Source organism: Tachysurus vachellii, chromosome 25 (assembly GCF_030014155.1).
Source record: "Tachysurus vachellii isolate PV-2020 chromosome 25, HZAU_Pvac_v1, whole genome shotgun sequence".
NCBI classification, from domain to species: Eukaryota; Metazoa; Chordata; class Actinopteri; order Siluriformes; family Bagridae; genus Tachysurus; species Tachysurus vachellii.
The window spans coordinates 16574078-16594077 of NC_083484.1; the positions used below are offsets into that span (position 1 = coordinate 16574078).

Here is a 20000-nt window from a genome sequence, read left to right on the forward strand (position 1 = left end):
GTGTTTCGATATCGTGTTTTTTACGTGTTCTGAGTCTGAAAACATGTAACGTGATCGTATTTATCGGCGCTCCCCCCCCCTCCCCCTCCCTGCCAAGATTCGGTCCGACGTCGATGTCCACATGTTTGTTTCAGTTGCCATGGCAACCTGTCAATTTCAGATTAACGCTTCACCTGTTAAACCTGTGAAAAAAAACAAAAGCAGCCGTTCGGCCAAAAGCGAAGCGTGTGTGTGTTTCCGCTCGAACACAAACACAGCCAGAGTCACATTTTAAGTGTGAAGTTTGTATCTTTACTGTCGCTCCGAACAGAAACTGACTAACTAAAGCTCCGACCTGCCGTCCTGCACGCACACGGCGTAGGACCTGCGAACTGCGTCGCTCAAAAAATACACCAAGTCTCTTTTTACCCTCCTGTGAAAATGACACACAAACCGATGGACGTGATTAATATTAATGAACCTGCTGGAAGCCACGCCCCCTTTTTACTCTCATTTCATTTTAGCGATCTTTCAGCCGGTGGAAGTTTGACCGACGTCAGACGATCACTTAACGTCATTAACGTCTATTCATTAGCGACGAACCAGATAAAAAAAGACAATTATGAATAAATAAAAATAGTTTTTTAACCAGAAGAAAATAACGAGTAAAAATTTTTTGACTGAATAAAAAACAACAGGCGTCTTTATCCTTTTTGAACATGTCATCGTTTCGTCTTAACACGAGCGTCAGAATCGTGTGTTTAACTTTGAACACTAAAAATTCTACTTTTCATGTTTGGCCTTTTGTTGCTTTAATAATGATTTCGTATCACACGAGCAAACACTTACAGTCTAATAACCGCTTTATTACAGCAACCTGAACCTCACACTCGCTTTAGTCATATTAGCTGCTAACCTGCTAACAGCTAGCGTGATGCTAATAAAGCTACGTTAGCAAAGTAGACGCTACGGTTGACTGATGGGATGTTGTGTCGTTTTTATTTAATTTCTTTTATCTATTTTAAAAATAGTGACGCAGACTAATCTAACAGCAGGACTGGAGCGTGTAACAGATGTGTGCAGAACCCCAGGAGACCGGAATTAACGGTTTAATGTTTGGTTTAATTTGGACCTTTTTATTTTTGATTACTTTGTGAAACCTTACTGTTATATTTTTTTTTTTTGTTTAAACGGATGTTTATGTACATTTACATTTCTGACATTTAGCAGACTCTTATCCAAAGTTTCTTACAATTTATACAACTGAGCAATTGAGGGTTAAGGGCCCTGCTCAGGGGCCCCACAGTGGCATCTCGGTGGACCTGGGATTCAAACTCATGTCCTTCTGGTCAGTAGTCTAACACCATAACCACTAGGCTACCACATCCCTCACATTGGACTTGTCTTGTAGTCTAAGACCTGGTCAAAGGTAGACGTGCAAATCTGAGATGTTTATCATGATAAATTACCAAACAAAGTTTATTATTTTTATTTTAACGTGTTGTACTGACGTTTTTCAGTAGGGTTGAAGTTCAGTTAACGTTTAAATACTTTTAAGGTGTAATTTTAGTATAACATTATAAAATATTGTCTCGGATATAATAACCAGCACCTCTGATGAAAACGTCGACGTCTCCATGATCGCTGTGCCTTCACAATATCGGTGTAAATGATTTTTAAGTGCTGTCGTAGATGGCGACATGTTTTTCGCTGCAGTCGTTAGCTATATTTATTTACCTTTGTGATCTGAATTAGCACACGGAGGAGTTTGTGTAGTTTCTTAATGTCCGAGTCGAACGGATCGTCTGCCTTAAACCGGGGAAGAAAGAAGCGTATGATCTGAAAACCGCCGTCTTGTATCTGCCTTATCAGAGAATGTAAAGCAGTAGCGGATAAAATTGTTATGATCACGTCTCTGTATTGTACTTATGTTTTAAATAATACTTATTGTATTTATGTTTTTCTCTTTTTTGGCAGTAGCTTCTCTGATCAGAAATTTGTGGACTTACAGGTCAATCGATATGACTGAAGATTCATGGCCAAATCCTGCATTCAGCTAGTTTTGAATCCAAACCCTCACTCATCACTTTGTCTAATGCATTGTATATATTTTATTAAAGGAGCACTAGGATGAACTCTGGTGTCTGTGTGCAGTCTCGCTGTAAATCAGTGCGGTCATTCGGATGAAGTTTGCTCTCAGAAACGACGACACTCACGTTTTATTACTACGTAAACGATCACTGGAATGATAACAAATCTGATTTATACCTGCATTTAACATCAGACTACAGGCTTTAACTATGTTTACTAAGGCTAGTGTATGATGATTCGACATCTGCACTATTGTCAGAGTTTTATATATAAATATTATTAACACCAGAACATCGATCCTGAGCCCAGGGCTTTGGGTAGTTTTATTGCTGCAGTTCCTGGAATGACCTACAGATGGCAGCGTGTGCAGCAATGAAAAAAATAACGCAGAAGAAGAAGAAGCGCGATGAAAATTGACTGAACTTAATTTGTTTATATTTTACTTTATTTATAAACTGACTTTAAAGTCCACATTTATTCAGGTACAACACAATTTATAGATATAATTTACATTTGTGTTTTTATCGCTAATTGAATTTCCCGTGTTTGCGTGTGTGTGTGATATTTATCAGGTGTGTGTGATATTTCTCAGTGGTGTGTGTGCATTTTTATTAGGTGTGTGTGTGTGTGTGTGAGTGTGTGTGTGAGTGTGTGTGTGAGTGTGTGAGTGAGTGAGTGAGTGATAGATTATATTTATCTCTGTGTGTGTGTGTGAGAGAGAGATTATATTTATCAGGAGTTAGTGTGTGTGAGAGAGAGTGTGTGAGATCATATTTATTGTGTGTGTGTGTGTGTGTGTGTAAGTGAGAGAGAGAAATGTTTGCAGACCTGAACAACATTCTGAACATCAGCCCTGATGACGTCACACAGGTAAAGTAACTCCTTTATTTGTGTATATTCTAATCCTGAGTGACTGCAGTAATTATAATGGAGTTGTATGCTGTGTGTATCTGGTGTGTATCTGGTGTGTATGCGGTGTGTATCTGGTGTGTATCTGGTGTGTAGAGGAGCTTCATCCTGCTGTCAGACAGGAAGGCAGACGCTTCGTTCCTCATCCATCATTACCTCAGCTTTTATCTAAAGGGTAAGAATCCAGATCCAAAATAACAACCTATAAAATGAAGTATAATGTTTGTGAGTTTTGTGTATGTGTGTGTTGTGGTTTTATTGTAGTGTTATTTTGTTTATGTGGTGTGTTAGTTATGTGTTGTGTTGTGGTTTTGTGTTGTGTGTTGTGTGTCATCTTCTGTTGACCTCTTTAACTCTTCATAGTGATGAAGTGTAAACGTACTTTTAAGTATAAAATGCTCAGATAAACAGGGACATTGTGTTCTTGTGTTGTGTTTACTTTGTTCAGCTGGCTGTAAAGTGTGTTTTATTGGCCTGGTGCAATCGTTCAGTCACTACAGCGCTGTGGCTCAAAGACTGGTGAGTCGAGAGTTCACTTTATTCACCGCTTTTTTAATGTCAGTGGATTTTTAGGTTGACACAAAAATATTGTAAAATGTAATCAAACATATCAGCAACATTTCTACAGCAGAGCAGTAAAGAGCTTCATGTGCAGCGGTATTTATTATTTTTATTGCTAAATTGGGTATAATACACACACACATATACATACGTGTGTGTGTGTGTGTGTGTGTGTGTGTTTGTGTGTGTGTGTTACAGGGAATAAATCTGGTGCAGGCGAGAGAAAAAGGTCAGCTGGTGTTTGTAGAAGCTCTGAAGGCCTCGGCTGCTGTGATGCTCAGTGAGAGCAGTGATGAAGTAGCGCAGCTGTTTGATTATCTCAGGTCTCACACACACACACACACACACACACACACTTCCTTGTTTACTCATTGTACTTATCAAACATTGTTTTAATTAAATGTGTGCTTCTGTGTGTGTGTGTGTAGGTCCCCAGTCCCGGACCTCAGAGCTCTGTTTGAGTTTATAAGTTCCTCTCTGAGTCAGTCCGAGGCCGAGGCAGGCTCGAGCTCCTCCCCAGTGCTGATTGTGGATGATCTGAGTGTGTTGTTGAGTTTGGGTGTCAGTGTCAGAGCCGTGCTGGACTTCACACACTACTGTCAGGCCTCCATCTGCTCTCAACTGCAAGTGTGTGCTCTACACACACACACACACACACACACACACTCATATATACATACATACATATAGTGTATGTTTGCATGTTTGGTGTGCAGGGCTCTGTTGTAACTCTGGTGCGATGTGACGAAGAGGATGATGAGGATGAGAGCTCCAGCCATCTCCTGCAGTCTTTGAGTCATCAGTGCACTCTGTCTCTGCGTGTTGAGGGGCTTCAGACGGGTTTCTGCAAGGACATCCACGGCCAGGTATGAACACACACACACACACACACACACACACACACACACACACACACGCACCATAACCTCCTGATTGGTCAGACAGTGTTGATTAATTTTCTCTAACAGCACTTAGAGAAAAAGTGCTGTTAGCTTGCATTAACTTGCATTAACTTATTTCTCTGGAATAAAAAAGCCTGTGCTGTAAGAAGTGATGAAGCTGTTGCTGTTGTAAACAACTTCACTTCATCGCACCACCCAGTCACTCTGTTATTTTTGAACGTGTGTGATGTTTTTCAGGTGGAGATTTGGTGGAGAGGCAGCGGAGAGAATGTGCAGAGCCAGAGAAAGATCTTTCAGTACAAAGTTCATGATAAAGGCGCGTCGTTCTTTGCACCAGGAACCTCGAGCGCTGTGCTTTAACATTGTGAAGATGATGATGATGATGATGATGATGATGACTCATTGTGTTTCTTGGACTCTGTAATGTATTTAAGCTTTTCATATAAATCTATTTGCCTAATGTTTTGTCCCAGTTTTCAATTATTAAATATATTTAGTCTCTTTTTTCCCTAAACAAGTCTCCACCCTCATCTTGTGAAGAAGTGTTCAGGCTCATTTTTATTTAATCTGAAAAAAAGTTATTTCAGATAATATAACCTTTTATAACAATATAGTGCTTGAGTTAAATGAACTGATTAGCTGTCACTTGTCACTTTTCATTAAATCGAATCAATTGACATCATACGAGTCGATTCAGAGTTCAATGATCCGATTCACTGGAAAAGCGAATTTTCACTATGGAATCAGTTGCTTTTCGGTGCACATTGGCTCCGAGTCGAATGATTTACTGAAGAGCGTTATTGACTGACTCAGATCACTTGACTTAGCTAATTAGAAATAACTGACTCTGATTTAAAAAATATTATTTACTGAAAAGAGCAAACTATCGCTAAAGAAACTGCTTTCAGTTAATCGGCTATTCCGATTCCGAGTGATTCCGAGTCGAATGATTTGATACACTGAAAAGAGCCGTCTGTTTCCTAAGTGGCCACCAGATGGCGTAGTTAGTGCGTGTTGGCAGGTTGAAGTTGAGGGTTCATGTTACACACACACACACACACACACACACACACACACACACACACACACACACACACACACACACACACACACACACACACACACACACACACACACACACACACACACACACACACACACACACACACACACACGAATCTGTCAAAATAGTGTCTACATTCGACTCTGCTTTAATACCGTGTGTTATATCTGTAAGTAACTGAGGCACAAATCAGCAGATCGTGAAATAAATCGCTTATAACGGAAGAGGAGAATCTTTAAGTAAGTAATTAAGACTTTCTGCAGGTAATTTGGTGACATTTGTGTTGCTAAAGCGCCCTTGTATGTTGGACAGCATGAACGCTAGCTAATGCTAACTAATGCTAGCTAATGCTAAACATCTTAGCCTCGAGTCGACGGCTTTGTTTACATCTAAACACATCTTATTAGCAGATAAACAGGTGTTTTTATACAAACCCCGAGTTTAAAAATGACTAAATCGAATAGAAAGTCGTGTGTGTTAAAAGGTCTGTCGTTTAGCTCGTTAGCTTGCTAGCGTTTCTCTGCTAGCTTTGTTGCTAACACCGTGGGAACGGTTTCAAATGAATGAATGAACGTCGATTTTGTTCTTAAATAAAATATTCTATCAGAAGCTGAACTTTTATACGTTCTTTATGTATATATGTGATTATAATCCCGAGACAGGATTAGTACAGAACGGCTAAAATTGTTCTCTTCCAAATGTGTGCTTTCTGACTGCATCAGAGACTTAATTTAAAGACTAATAAAACCTGAACAGTTGCATTGTGACGTCAGAAACGTGATTAAGTGTTAATTGAAGTCTGTAATGACGTCAAAAATCATTAAGAAGCTTTTAGAGAATATTTAGGAGCTCGTGATGTTCTGTTTAAAACACAACAATGATTGTGATTATATTTTTGTCCGTTTTTAGTTGTATTTTCTATTAAAAGCAGCCTGTCGTGTCGCTGTAAAAGACTCTCAGGAAAACTAAAGGTCCGGCTTTATCTCAGACTGTTATGGCTCTGACACCAGAGACTCCTTCCATAAATGTTCAGTCGTCTCCTTACAGAAAACCGACACGTTAATATAAATCTGCGATGAACGTTCGACACTTTCTGACCGATCGGAGTCCAGAATGGAAAAGGTCTGTGGTGTAAATCAGCAGTTCAGCATTGGAGCTGAGTGTGATGAGGAAGAGGAGGGTGTGATGGTTATGATGAGAATGAGGATGAAGAGGGTGAGGTGGTGATGATGAGAAGGAGGTTGTGATGTCATGGAGACAATGTTGTTCAGTGTGTTTTGCGTGCTGTGTCTTCGATCTGGAGAAAAGGGTTGAGTTAGCGTTCGGTTGTGTGTGTTTACACGGATTAAAGCTCTAGTGAGTAAATAAAATTTAGCGTAGAATTAAAGCAGTTTTATTATAGATATAGATTTCATCGTCAAGCAGCAGCAAGAATTTTGTGTGTTAAAGTAAGTGCACAGTTCCATCAGGAAGGGAATCAGACGTGATGTGTGTTCTGGGTCTCAGCACACATATTTACATATTTATTTATTTGTTTGTTTTTGTTTGTTTTTGAACCCGAACGGATCGAATGTCCTGATGTGACGCTCTTTTCTGTGCTCGTGATACGTTTTGATCCTGATAAGGAAGAAAAGTAAAGCTTAGGGAAATTTTAAGTTATTTGTGTTGCACGTGTTTCCATTTTAGTGATTAACAAAATAGTTTGTTATAATAAACAAACAAAAAACACTCATTAATGTTAAGTTTTGTACTGATGAAAAAGACACAGAGGTTTTAAACCTACACTTTGTTTTTCTCCTTTTTTTTGTCACACGTTTTACAGCAGAGTTTACAGTAAACATCAGAACCTTGTTTAACGTGGCGGTTTCTATTTATTTATTTTTTTTAACAGTAAACCAGAAATAATAAATAGTGTAACGTTCCTCATATTCACTCCTCAGGTTTTCTCCTCATTGTGGCGTAATCGCTCACATCGCACACGTCCATGAGCAGACAGATGAACTGTGGTGTGTTTCATACTCACAAATATAGACAACACACAACAAAGTGTTTCATTCATAAAGGTGCCTTTCAGCCATTGAGCTGTATTAAGTGTGTGCGCGCATGTGTGTGTGTGTGTGTGTGCGCGTGTGTGTGTGTGTGTGCGCACACGCTGGAACAGGACCATCTCAGTGTGGAATGTAGCAGGGTGTAGCTCAGTGTAGAGGTGTGTTTCTGACTGAGCTTCATTATTCTCGTCCTGCTGGAATTCTGAGCAGAAAAAAATGAAAGTTTTGTGGAATAAAGCAGGAAGATCTCCGACCTGTCAGGAAAAGAAGAGAGTTTTATTTTGCATTAGTAAACAGCGGCTTTGTGATGATGGTGGTTGCCATGGTGACAACTGCACCTTAACAGCAGCCTTTATCTTCGTCTCCGTCCGACTTATTTTCTCATGTTTTCTTTCTTTTTCATAAAACAGCTGAATTTAATAAATAAACTTCCTCATGAGCTCCAACATCTCGACCTGAACACACAGAGATCTAAAAGGTTACAGCGTTATACAACGTGCTGTAATGACTGTGTTAATGTGTGCTTGTGTGTTTGTGTTATTGTGTTAATGCATGCTTGTGTGTTAGTGTGTTAATGTGTTAATGTGTGTGTTAGTGTGTTAATGTGTGTTAGTGTGTTAATGTGTGTGTGTGTGTTATTGTGTTAATGCATGCTTGTGTGTGTTAATGTGTTAATGTGTGTGTTAGTGTGTTAATGTGTGCTTGTGTTAGTGTGTGTGTGTTATTGTGTTAATGCATGCTTGTGTGTGTTAGTGTGTTAATGTGTTAATGTGTGTGGTAGTGTGTTAATGTGTGTGTTAGTGTGTGAATGCGTGCTTTTGTGTGTGTGTTAGTGTGTTAATGTGTGTGTTAATGTGTTAGTGTGTTAGTGTGTTAATGTGTGTGTTAATGTGTTAGTGTTTGTGTTAGTGTGTTAGTGTGTTAATGTGTGTGTTAGTGTGTTAATGTGTGTTAGTGTGTTAATGTGTGTTAGTGTGTTAATGTGTGTTAGTGTGTTAATGTGTTAATGTGTGTGTTAATGTGTGTGTTAATGTGTGTGTTAGTGTGTTAGTGTGTTAATGTGTTAATGTGTTAATGTGTTTGTGTTAGTGTGTTAATGTGTTTGTGTTAGTGTGTTAATGTGTTAGTGTGTTAATGTGTTAGTGTGTTAATGTGTTAATGTGTTAGTGTGTTAATGTGTGTGTTAGTGTGTTAATGTGTGTGTTAGTGTGTTAATGTGTGTGTTAGTGTGTTAATGTGTGTGTTAGTGTGTTAGTGTGTTAATGTGTGTGTTAGTTTGTTAGTGTGTTAGTGTGTTAATGTGTGTGTTAGTTTGTTAGTGTGTTAATGTGTTAATGTGTGTGTTAGTTTGTTAGTGTGTTAATGTGTTAATGTGTGTGTTAGTTTGTTAGTGTGTTAATGTGTTAATGTGTGTGTTAGTTTGTTAGTGTGTTAATGTGTTAATGTGTGTGTTAGTTTGTTAGTGTGTTAATGTGTTAGTGTGTTAGTGTGTTATTGTGTTAATGCATGCTTGTGTGTGTTAGTGTGTTAATGTGTTAATGTGTGTGTTAGTGTGTTAATGTGTGTGTTAGTGTGTGAATGCGTGCTTTTGTGTGTGTGTTAGTGTGTTAATGTGTGTGTTAATGTGTTAGTGTGTTAATGTGTGTGTTAATGTGTTAGTGTTTGTGTTAGTGTGTTAATGTGTGTGTTAGTGTGTTAATGTGTGTGTTAGTGTGTTAATGTGTGTGTTAGTGTGTTAATGTGTGTGTTAGTGTGTTAATGTGTTAGTGTGTTAATGTGTTAGTGTGTTAATGTGTGTGTTAGTGTGTGTGTTAGTGTGTTAATGTGTTAATGTGTTTGTGTTAGTGTGTTAATGTGTTAGTGTGTTAATGTGTGTGTTAGTGTGTTAATGTGTGTGTTAGTGTGTTAATGTGTGTGTTAGTGTGTTAATGTGTGTGTTAGTTTGTTAGTGTGTTAATGTGTGTGTTAGTTTGTTAGTGTGTTAATGTGTTAATGTGTGTGTTAGTTTGTTAGTGTGTTAGTGTGTTAACGTGTGTGTTAGTTTGTTAGTGTGTTAATGTGTTAATGTGTGTGTTAGGTACCCGGATGAACTTCGGTGCTGCCCAGTTGGAACACACGAGCCCGATGGCTGCCAGCTGACCTTTGACCTTTGACCGCCAGGATGATGTCGGTCAGAGAGCGTCTCCGTCAGAACATCTCGGCCGCCTTCTACCGACACGGCCTGCTGTGTGCCTCATACCCAGTTCCCATCATCCTCTTCACCTCTGCCAGCATCCTAACCTGCTGGTGAGTCACATGACCTCCGTCAGTAACACAGCGCTAATGTAAACAGGTGACTTAATAAAGTACAGGTGAGAGTGTGTGAGCTACAACATGTCAGAGTGTGTGAGCTACAACATGTCAGAGTGTGTGAGCTACAACATGTGAGAGTGTGTGAGCTACAACATGTCAGTGTGTGAGCTACAACATGTGAGAGTGTGTGAGCTACAACATGTGAGAGTGTGTGAGCTACAACATGTCAGAGTGTGTGAGCTACAACATGTGAGAGTGTGTGAGCTACAACATGTCAGAGTGTGTGAGCTACAACATGTCAGAGTGAGAGTGTGTGAGCTACAACATGTCAGAGTGAGAGTGTGTGAGCTACAACATGTCAGAGTGAGAGTGTGTGAGCTACAACATGTGAGAGTGTGTGAGCTACAACATGTCAGAGTGAGAGTGTGTGAGCTACAACATGTGAGAGTGTGTGAGCTACAACATGTCAGAGTGAGAGTGTGTGAGCTACAACATGTGAGAGTGTGTGAGCTACAACATGTCAGAGTGAGAGTGTGTGAGCTACAACATGTGAGAGTGTGTGAGCTACAACATATCAGAGTGAGAGTGTGTGAGCTACAACATGTCAGAGTGTGTGAGCTACAACATGTCAGAGTGTGTGAGCTACAACATGTCAGAGTGTGTGAGCTACAACATGTCAGAGTGTGTGAGCTACAACATGTCAGAGTGTGTGAGCTACAACATGTCAGAGTGTGTGAGCTACAACATGTCAGAGTGTGTGAGCTACAACATGTCAGAGTGTGTGAGCTACAACATGTCAGAGTGTGTGAGCTACAACATGTCAGAGTGTGTGAGCTACAACATGTCAGAGTGTGTGAGCTACAACATGTCAGAGTGTGTGAGCTACAACATGTCAGAGTGAGAGTGTGTGAGCTACAACATGTCAGAGTGAGAGTGTGTGAGCTACAACATGTGAGAGTGTGTGAGCTACAACATGTCAGAGTGAGAGTGTGTGAGCTACAACATGTCAGAGTGAGAGTGTGTGAGCTACAACATGTCAGAGTGAGAGTGTGTGAGCTACAACATGTCAGAGTGAGAGTGTGTGAGCTACAACATGTCAGAGTGAGAGTGTGTGAGCTACAACATGTGAGAGTGTGTGAGCTACAACATGTCAGAGTGAGAGTGTGTGAGCTACAACATGTCAGAGTGAGAGTGTGTGAGCTACAACATGTGAGAGTGTGTGAGCTACAACATGTCAGAGTGAGAGTGTGTGAGCTACAACATGTCAGAGTGAGAGTGTGTGAGCTACAACATGTGAGAGTGTGTGAGCTACAACATGTCAGAGTGAGAGTGTGTGAGCTACAACATGTCAGAGTGAGAGTGTGTGAGCTACAACATGTCAGAGTGAGAGTGTGTGAGCTACAACATGTCAGAGTGAGAGTGTGTGAGCTACAACATGTCAGAGTGAGAGTGTGTGAGCTACAACATGTCAGAGTGAGAGTGTGTGAGCTACAACATGTCAGAGTGAGAGTGTGTGAGCTACAACATGTCAGAGTGAGAGTGTGTGAGCTACAACATGTCAGAGTGAGAGTGTGTGAGCTACAACATGTGAGAGTGTGTGAGCTACAACATGTCAGAGTGAGAGTGTGTGAGCTACAACATGTCAGAGTGAGAGTGTGTGAGCTACAACATGTGAGAGTGTGTGAGCTACAACATGTCAGAGTGAGAGTGTGTGAGCTACAACATGTGAGAGTGTGTGAGCTACAACATGTGAGAGTGAGAGTGTGTGAGCTACAACATGTCAGAGTGAGAGTGTGTGAGCTACAACATGTCAGAGTGAGAGTGTGTGAGCTACAACATGTCAGAGTGAGAGTGTGTGAGCTACAACATGTCAGAGTGAGAGTGTGTGAGCTACAACATGTCAGAGTGAGAGTGTGTGAGCTACAACATGTCAGAGTGAGAGTGTGTGAGCTACAACATGTCAGAGTGAGAGTGTGTGAGCTACAACATGTCAGAGTGAGAGTGTGTGAGCTACAACATGTCAGAGTGAGAGTGTGTGAGCTACAACATGTCAGAGTGTGTGAGCTACAACATGTCAGAGTGAGAGTGTGTGAGCTACAACATGTCAGAGTGAGAGTGTGTGAGCTACAACATGTGAGAGTGTGTGAGCTACAACATGTCAGAGTGAGAGTGTGTGAGCTACAACATGTCAGAGTGAGAGTGTGTGAGCTACAACATGTGAGAGTGTGTGAGCTACAACATGTCAGAGTGAGAGTGTGTGAGCTACAACATGTCAGAGTGAGAGTGTGTGAGCTACAACATGTCAGAGTGAGAGTGTGTGAGCTACAACATGTCAGAGTGAGAGTGTGTGAGCTACAACATGTCAGAGTGAGAGTGTGTGAGCTACAACATGTGAGAGTGTGTGAGCTACAACATGTCAGAGTGAGAGTGTGTGAGCTACAACATGTCAGAGTGTGTGAGCTACAACATGTCAGAGTGTGTGAGCTACAACATGTCAGAGTGTGTGAGCTACAACATGTCAGAGTGTGTGAGCTACAACATGTCAGAGTGTGTGAGCTACAACATGTCAGAGTGTGTGAGCTACAACATGTCAGAGTGTGTGAGCTACAACATGTCAGAGTGAGAGTGTGTGAGCTACAACATGTCAGAGTGAGAGTGTGTGAGCTACAACATGTCAGAGTGAGAGGGGAAACAGGTCCATAATAAAACGCCAGACTCGCAGGCTGAGTGTGAGAAAGTGACCCTGAGGGACTCGTGACTCGGTCACACCAACACAGCCTGCTTTGTGAAGGTGCGGTGACTTTAGCGCAGTGTGTGGAGTCGAGGGACACGGACACTGTGACAGACAGAGAGAGCGATTGTGTGAGTGATGTCACATCGTTCTGCTTTTACAGCTCGACCTGACGCTCGACCTGACACTCGACCTGACGCTCGACCTGACACTCGACCTGACACTCGCACCGCACATCGGTTCCTTTAATTACTTCTTGTTCCGCAGTTTACCGACAATCAGAAGGTGTCATTGTTAAAGAACGACATCCTCATTCTGTTTATTTGTAGTTACATTTAAAGACAAAACACGTCTCACTCACGTTAGCAGGCTATAAAAGTCGAGTCCAAAGTGAAGGTTGTATATATTAGTTCACAGACTAATGAACGTCTCGAGTCAGGAAACTTTCTCTGACTTATAAAGCACTGACACTGGAGACTCCTTACATACAGACCTCCGTATGATTACACACCACCTTATACTCCGTGTCTTAGAAGTCAAGTGTCCGACATGTGAAAGCGCTGTTGCTATAGAAACCGTAAAATATATGAGCAAGTGCACTTCTGTCACAGCTGCTGTAATAGAAAGTCTAACAGAGCTCTCGGCGTCCTGTAAACGATGACCTGCTGTGAAACATGTCGACACTCACAGCTACAAACTGTTTGCTGTTCTTGCTGGGACGGAGTCTTACTGACAGGAATGTGAGGACGGTGGAGCTCTCTGTCTCTCTCTTTCTATCGCTCTCTCTGTCTCTCTCTCTCTCTCTCTCACTCACTCTCTCTCTCTCTCACAGTTATGAGATCTATTGTGCAAGAGCAGGCAGGATTTCACAACTTCATTCCTCGAGTGTTCACACGCCACCTTACACTTGAACAAACACACCGCTGAGCTGCCTTTAGAGTCGAGTCACAACTTTGATCTCCGGCGCTTAGTGAAGTAACACAATGCACAAGTGCAGGAAACCGAACTCAGCACAACACAATACACACAGCGGGATGTAAATAAACACACTGATCCTTCTTCCCACGGAGGTTTACCAAAAAAGAAAAAGAAAAAGTTTTCCTGATTTTGACCTTAAAGTATGAGTAATAATAATAATGAGTAATAATGAATTCTAAGCTTATAGAAGCTTCGTGTCTGAATCATCACGTGTGAGACGTCTGAAGTGATTCGGATCACTTGATTTGATTTGGAAATCAATTATATTTCAAATCACTTAGACTTCAGGCCCCGCCTCCTACCTGATATAAGGGGCGGAGTTAGTGTGCACCGTCCTTTTTTTTTCTCTTTCTTTCTCTACATTTTTTTTTATTTGTTTGTCTGCAAGAGTTTGTTGTCTCAAGAAGTATACTAATGAAAGCAGATCATCTCGTGTGTGTGTGTGTGTGTGTGTGTGTGTGTGTGTGTTCTAGAACATAGCAGTGTTGTAGGGATTGTTATTAAGGTCACATTAAGACTCAACTCGAGGGAAGTTCATTATCTGCTTACTCTTTATAATGAGAAATAATAATGTCTTTCATAATGTCTGTGTGTGTGAGAGAGAGAGAGAGAGAAAATGGTCACAGTTATTGTTCTCATAGTACAAATATGTAGAAAAGCAAGAGGCAGGAATTTTGGTCTATGGCTCATTGTTCTCTCTCTCCCTCTACCCCTCTCTCTCTCTCTCTCTCTCTCTCTCTCTGGCTCTCTCTGGCTCTCTCTCTCTCTCTCTCTCTGTCTCTCTCTCTGTCTCTCTCTGTCTCTCTGTCTCTCTCTCTGTCTCTCTCTGTCTCTCTGTCTCTCTCTCTGTCTCTCTCTCTCTCTCTCTCTCTCTCTCTCTCTCTCTGGCTCTCTCTCTCTCTCTGTCTCTCTCTGTCTCTCTCTCTCTCTCTCTCTCTCTCTCTCTCTCTCAGTTACCCACTGTTGAAGTTGCCCCTGCCGGGAACAGGTCCTGTAGAGTTTACCACCGGGGTGAAGGATTATTCCGTCCCTCACCAGGAGCCCCAGAGTGACCCGGGCGAGCGTCCTGATTGGGTAAGACCGAGCAGTTCGATTCTGCCCCATCAGACCTGTATGTTGATGTCTAAGTGAGCAGTGTGTGACTCTGTGGCTTTCTGTCCTCGTGACCCTGCAGTATCACGGTGCTCCGGTTGCTTACATCCAGCAAGTGCTGGTGAAGGCGGCCGTGTCTCCGTGGGACAGCAGCTTGGTGCCCGTGGACGTTTTTCGCTCGCCGCTCGGCCGAGTCTTCAGCCTCCTGGAGGAAATCCGTGACCACGTTAACGCTGAGAGGTCCAGAAATCTAGCTGAAATCTTCTCCATCCTTATGTCTCGTCTTCCTCCTTATGTTTCTGCCTTAAACCTGAAACTCGTTTGTGTTTCCTCCCCTGTGCAGAGGTTTGGAGTCTCTCTGTCTCCAGGTGACTGATCTGTTGCCGGGGTTACGGCGTATGCAGTCCGTGCTTCCCGAACACGGCTGTCTGCTGGTTTCCCCCGGCAACTACTGGCAGAACCGGCAGGACGTGTTCGACTCTGATCCAGACATCCTGAAGACCATCCAGCAGCATGAACCTAAAGGCCTGCACACGTCTGCCACGCTGAAAGGTGACACAGGAAGTGACGTCACAAGCACGATGTGATGGAGAGCGATTTAATTCATCCTCATATAGCCTTACTTTACTCTGTGTGTGTGTGTGTGTGTGTGTGTGTGTGTTGCAGACCTTCTGTTTGGTGTCCCAGGGAAAAGCACAGGCATCAGTCTGTACAGTAAAAAGCGAGTTGTGACGTACACCATCACCATCGCCTTCAGCAGTTATGACTCCAGGTAGCTACGTCTGTTTTATTCGTCCACGTCCAGCCTCCAGCTCACCTGTGCCAGGTGTTCAGTGCTGTGGAATGTTAACTGAACCTGTGTGTGTGTGTGTGTGTGTGTGTGTGTGTACAGGTTCATAGGCAGCCTGCGTGCTCGTCTGAAGCAGCTCCACCCGTCAGTGAACTGCAGCCTGCGTGAGGATCACATGGTGCACGTCCACTTTAAAGAAGAGATCGGCATCGCAGAACTAATCCCCCTCGTCACCACCTACATCATCCTCTTCGCCTACATCTACTTCTCCACCAGTGAGCTCTTCCTCCTCATCATCATCATCACACTCACACACATTCGGTTTAATATTCTGTTAATGTCAGTTTAATAACTAACTCATTCATTGTTGTGATGGAAACTGACTGCTGATTATTAGGAATTCATTAATTAATGATCAGAATGATCAGGTTCTATGGCCTTGTTTACTCATCTCACACACACACACACACACACACACACACACACACACACACACACACAGTGTATAAGATATATGCACACTCAGATCTTATCTTACTCTTGACTCTTATACAGTAGGGTATGAAAGTGCAACGTCTCTCTCTCTCTCTCTCACTCTCTCTCTCTCTCTCTCTCTCTCTCTCTCTCTCTTAGGGAAGATCGACATGGTGAAGTCTAAGTGGGGTTTGGCTTTGGCTGCCGTGGTAACAGTGCTCAGCTCTTTGCTCATGTCTGTAGGACTCTGCACTCTGTTTGGCCTCACACCCACACTCAATGGAGGGTCAGTGTCTCTCTCTCTCTCTCTCTCTCTCTCACACACACACACTCAATGGAGGGTCAGTGTCTCTCTCTCTCTCTCTCTCTCTCTCTCTCTCTCTCTCTCTCACACACACACACACTCAATGGAGGGTCAGTGTGTGTCTCTCTCTCTCTCTCTCTTTCTCTGTGTCTCTCTCTCTCACACATACTCAATGGAGGGTCAGTGTGTCTCTCTCTCTCTCTCTCTCTCTCTCTCTCACACACACACTCAATGGAGGGTCAGTGTCTCTCTCTCTCTCTCTGTGTCTCTCTCTCTCACACACACATACTCAATGGAGGGTCAGTGTGTGTCTCTCTCTCTCTCCCACACACACACACACACACACAGACACACACACTCAGTGGAGGGTCAGTGTCTCTCTCTCTCTCTCACACACACATACATAATATCAATTAGAATAAGCACCTCTTTATGCATTTGTACAGTAAAGCATGAGCTCATTACACATTTACATATCAACACACACACACACACACACACACACACACACACAATTGAATTTATTAGTACTATAAAATATTGCCAGCTTGCTGACTTTCCTGTCTAGAACAATATTGTTTTAGTTCAGCCCTGAAATCATCTTTGTACACACAAATACTTTCGTACCTCTAAATATCCCACTGAAACATAAGTTGTGAATATAACAACTTTTTTTTTTTTACTAGCAAGATATTATTTTTTTGTGTAATTTGAAATTTATTTAGACTTCTCCTGGTGTTAATCCTGTAATGTGGTGTAAATGTCGCTGAGCTACAGTTCCTCGTGTAGCAGTGATTCATTAACGCGTAACTAAATAGCAACGAGTATGAAAGCATGGCGGCGGTTAGCTCACCGAACGAGGTGCAGGTGGGCGGAGCTTCGTCTCGGTTCGCCAATCGGCTCTCGGCCGCAGGCAGTCAGTCTGTGGTGTGAGCCGAAAATATCCACTCAAAGGTGGAATGTTTCTGAGGTTAGAACATGCACACACATGTACACGTGCACACACACACACACACGTACATGCGCACACACTCCCATGACCTATTGATTAAGGTTCCATGAAGAGTCCAGGTTGTGTATGACATGCGTGCTAATGACCTAGAACATTAGATCTTATCTGTTTGTGCAGTTTTAAACACACGTTTGTGCATTTTTGTGTTTAATCTTATGCAATAGTTGAACTTAACACTGTCCTGTTTTCACTCTGATAAACCACACTGTCTTGTTTTATTACTCAAATTATTTTTGTGTTTAAGGTTTTTATGTTTAAGTGAAAAATTGTGTGATCTTTATTTTATTTTATTTGTTTTTTTAACATTCTAAATTCAGCACCACTTCTATAATCAGCACTGAAGTCATTACAGTTAATAGCTGCTACATTTCCTTCTTTTTTACATTTAGGGAGATCTTTCCGTACCTCGTGGTTGTGATCGGGATCGAGAACGTTCTCGTGCTCACCAAGTCTGTGGTGTCGACTCCCGTGGACCTGGAGGTCAAACTTCGAATTGCACAAGGTAACAAATAAACACTACTAATAAAGAATAAAAACAATTTCTATAATATTTTTTCATGCCGTGTGAAATTAATCTCCAACTGCTGCAGTTTAATCACAACTATATAGATGGTTGATCAATTATTTTAATTTTTTATTTTCTTTAGTTAATGTTTATTATGTAAAACGTTTAACGATGAGCTGGAACACAAAGCGAGAGACATTGAATGAGTAATTAACAAGTAATTAACGAGTAATTAACGAGTACTTGGTATCAGATTTTGGTATTTTAGTATTTTACTGCCAAATTAGATCTGTTAACATTTCCATATCCAGTCTACTCAGTCGTGTGTGTGTGTGTGTGTGTGTGTGTGTTTCAGGTCTGAGCAGTGAGAGCTGGTCCATCATGAAGAACATGGCCACTGAGCTGGTCATCATCCTGATCGGATACTTCACCTTAGTTCCTGCTATTCAGGTAATAAACACACACACACACACACACACACACACACACACACACACACTGTTTTCATAATGGGTTTGGTTGTACTTAATCATTACCTAGACAGGGTTGTAAAAATTCCTCGATAATCTGTTTTCCTCACCCTAAAAATATTTAAGAAATGAGTAGTTCCTGTTTTGAACACTGGGTGTCACTGTTGTATGAAATCACCTAAAAACCGATCAGTTCTTCTTAGCTTCCGCTTCTTCACTCTGTTTAATGTATTTCAGCAGAAATTTTAATTATTCAGCAGAAAACTGATGCTCTATTTTTAAAGCCAGTATCTAAGATGGCTTTTTTTTTAATCGCTTCCTGTTCGTCAGCGCGTCAGTGTGTGACGCAGCTCTCTGTGTTTTCTTCGTGTTGTAGGAGTTCTGTCTGTTTGCCGTGGTGGGTCTGGTCTCCGATTTCTTCCTGCAGATGTTCTTCTTCACCACCGTGCTTTCCATCGACATCCGTCGCATGGAGGTGAGGATCATCTTTCAACCTTTCTCCAGAGAAGTGCTGGTTAGAGCAGAGAGAGTCGTAACCCGATCTCATGTGGTGCAACCTGTCAGGAGAGAACATCCAGCGTGGAGTATCGTCTAAACCTGCGTACACAATACCCATAATGCACTTCACTGTGGGAACGTTGGTGTAAAACGAAACTTAGATTTTAAAACGTTGATGTTAACTTTTTTTGTATTTAAATGAATTCTTTTAAAACAAACGATGGAACATGAATGGAGTGTAAAAATGTACTGAATGTGTGTTTTAATGAAATCTCTCTCAGCATACTGTTCTCTCTCTCTCACTCACACACACACACACACACACAGCTGGCTGATCTGAATAGACGTCTCCCAGCCGAGGCAGGCTTGCCCCCTCCTAAACCCACACCCTTACGCCACAGAGAAGCCCCGCCCCCTCCACGTCCCTCTCCTCACACCATCACGCTTCAGGCCCCAGCATTTAGGAATCTGCGCTTACCCAAAAGACTCCGTGTGATCTATTTCTTGGCACGCACCCGCCTGGCACAACGCATCATCATGGTGAGACGAGTCGAGTTGTCTGTGAAACAGCGCTCTTCGATCCCACTGTCACTCACCGTAACCCGTGTGTGTGTGCGTGCAGGTTGGCACCGTGATCTGGATCGGGATCCTGGTGTACACCGACCCCGCCGGTCTGAGGACGTACCTGGCAGCTCAGGTATCCGAACAGAGCCCTTTGGGAGGAGCGGGGTTGCCTCCTCACCTGGGCGTGGCTCCTGTGTTCCCAGGCGGAGATCCGACTAGCACCCTGAGTGTTCTGTCTGCCCCAGATCCTACCCCTGTGCCTGAGAATCAGTCACAGGGAGCAGACGCCCCGGGTCCCACCCCACTGGTCAGCCCGCAGATCACGTGGGGCTCGGAGGACGAGGAGGTGTGGAGGCGACTGTCATTTCGTTACTGGCCCTCGCTTTTCGGCTACTATAACATCACACTGGCTAAGAGGTGAACACTGGGCACTGCACGGTCACACTGGTGTGTGTGTGTGTGTGGGGCTTAATATCCAGTGTATATAAGAGCATGCACAGAACAACTGTCACTATTATCACTGTGTGTGTCTGTGTGTGTGCGCAACCAGGTATATCAGCATCCTGCCCGTCATCCCTGTCACGTTGCACCTGAGCCCTCAGGAAGCCGTCGAGATGCGTCACCCTCAGGATACCCAGCATGCACCACGGGTCAGCGCCAGAACCACGCAGCTCCAGACGGACCTCACGCTGTACAAGTCAGTGTCTTCTCATCACTGCAAATCTGTCACCGTCTGT

General features: G+C 42.6%; 3 protein-coding genes across 4 annotated transcripts in view; all 3 read left to right on the forward strand.

The window, feature by feature from the left end:
- Nucleotides 1-2114, forward strand: part of sacm1lb (SAC1 like phosphatidylinositide phosphatase b) — an 8758-nt gene extending 6644 nt beyond the window's left edge. Inside the window, exon 20 of the mRNA XM_060861415.1 lies at nucleotides 1-2114. This exon is cut by the window's left edge and continues 832 nt beyond it. The gene's annotated coding sequence lies outside the window, so the exon portion shown is untranslated.
- A 135-nt stretch (nucleotides 2115-2249) lies between these two features.
- On the forward strand, nucleotides 2250-4959 carry elp6 (elongator acetyltransferase complex subunit 6). Its single transcript, XM_060861416.1, has 8 exons — nucleotides 2250-2552; nucleotides 2875-2940; nucleotides 3076-3154; nucleotides 3428-3498; nucleotides 3739-3863; nucleotides 3969-4167; nucleotides 4257-4406; nucleotides 4680-4959. Exons 2-8 carry the CDS (start codon nucleotides 2887-2889, stop codon nucleotides 4800-4802), a joined length of 801 nt encoding a protein of 266 aa, XP_060717399.1. The 5' UTR covers nucleotides 2250-2552; nucleotides 2875-2886; the 3' UTR covers nucleotides 4803-4959.
- Nucleotides 4960-5491: 532 nt separating this feature from the next.
- Nucleotides 5492-20000, forward strand: part of scap (SREBF chaperone) — a 25201-nt gene continuing 10692 nt past the window's right edge. The window contains exons 1-14 of one of the 2 annotated variants that reach the window (XM_060861420.1): nucleotides 5492-5744; nucleotides 9631-9839; nucleotides 14508-14628; nucleotides 14729-14886; nucleotides 14990-15198; nucleotides 15313-15418; nucleotides 15539-15711; nucleotides 16070-16196; nucleotides 17616-17728; nucleotides 18087-18181; nucleotides 18578-18676; nucleotides 19027-19239; nucleotides 19322-19680; nucleotides 19814-19960. In XM_060861420.1, coding sequence (XP_060717403.1) covers nucleotides 9715-9839; nucleotides 14508-14628; nucleotides 14729-14886; nucleotides 14990-15198; nucleotides 15313-15418; nucleotides 15539-15711; nucleotides 16070-16196; nucleotides 17616-17728; nucleotides 18087-18181; nucleotides 18578-18676; nucleotides 19027-19239; nucleotides 19322-19680; nucleotides 19814-19960 — 2045 coding nt within the window. In that variant the 5' untranslated portion in view covers nucleotides 5492-5744; nucleotides 9631-9714. The remainder of the gene's footprint in view (nucleotides 5745-9630; nucleotides 9840-14507; nucleotides 14629-14728; nucleotides 14887-14989; nucleotides 15199-15312; nucleotides 15419-15538; nucleotides 15712-16069; nucleotides 16197-17615; nucleotides 17729-18086; nucleotides 18182-18577; nucleotides 18677-19026; nucleotides 19240-19321; nucleotides 19681-19813; nucleotides 19961-20000) is intronic. The other variant, XM_060861419.1, reaches the window with a different exon arrangement.

What these genes read in the sequence shown, in the direction of transcription:
- elp6 (XM_060861416.1), top strand. Translation starts at nt 2,887, where the DNA reads ATGTTTGCAGACCTGAACAACATTCTGAACATCAGCCCTGATGACGTC. An exon ending in GCCCTGATGACGTCACACAG is followed by an intron (nt 2,941 to 3,075) that starts GTAAAGTAACTC and finishes TCTGGTGTGTAG; the next exon opens with AGGAGCTTCATCCTGCTGTC. An exon ending in CCTCAGCTTTTATCTAAAGG is followed by an intron (nt 3,155 to 3,427) that starts GTAAGAATCCAG and finishes TACTTTGTTCAG; the next exon opens with CTGGCTGTAAAGTGTGTTTT.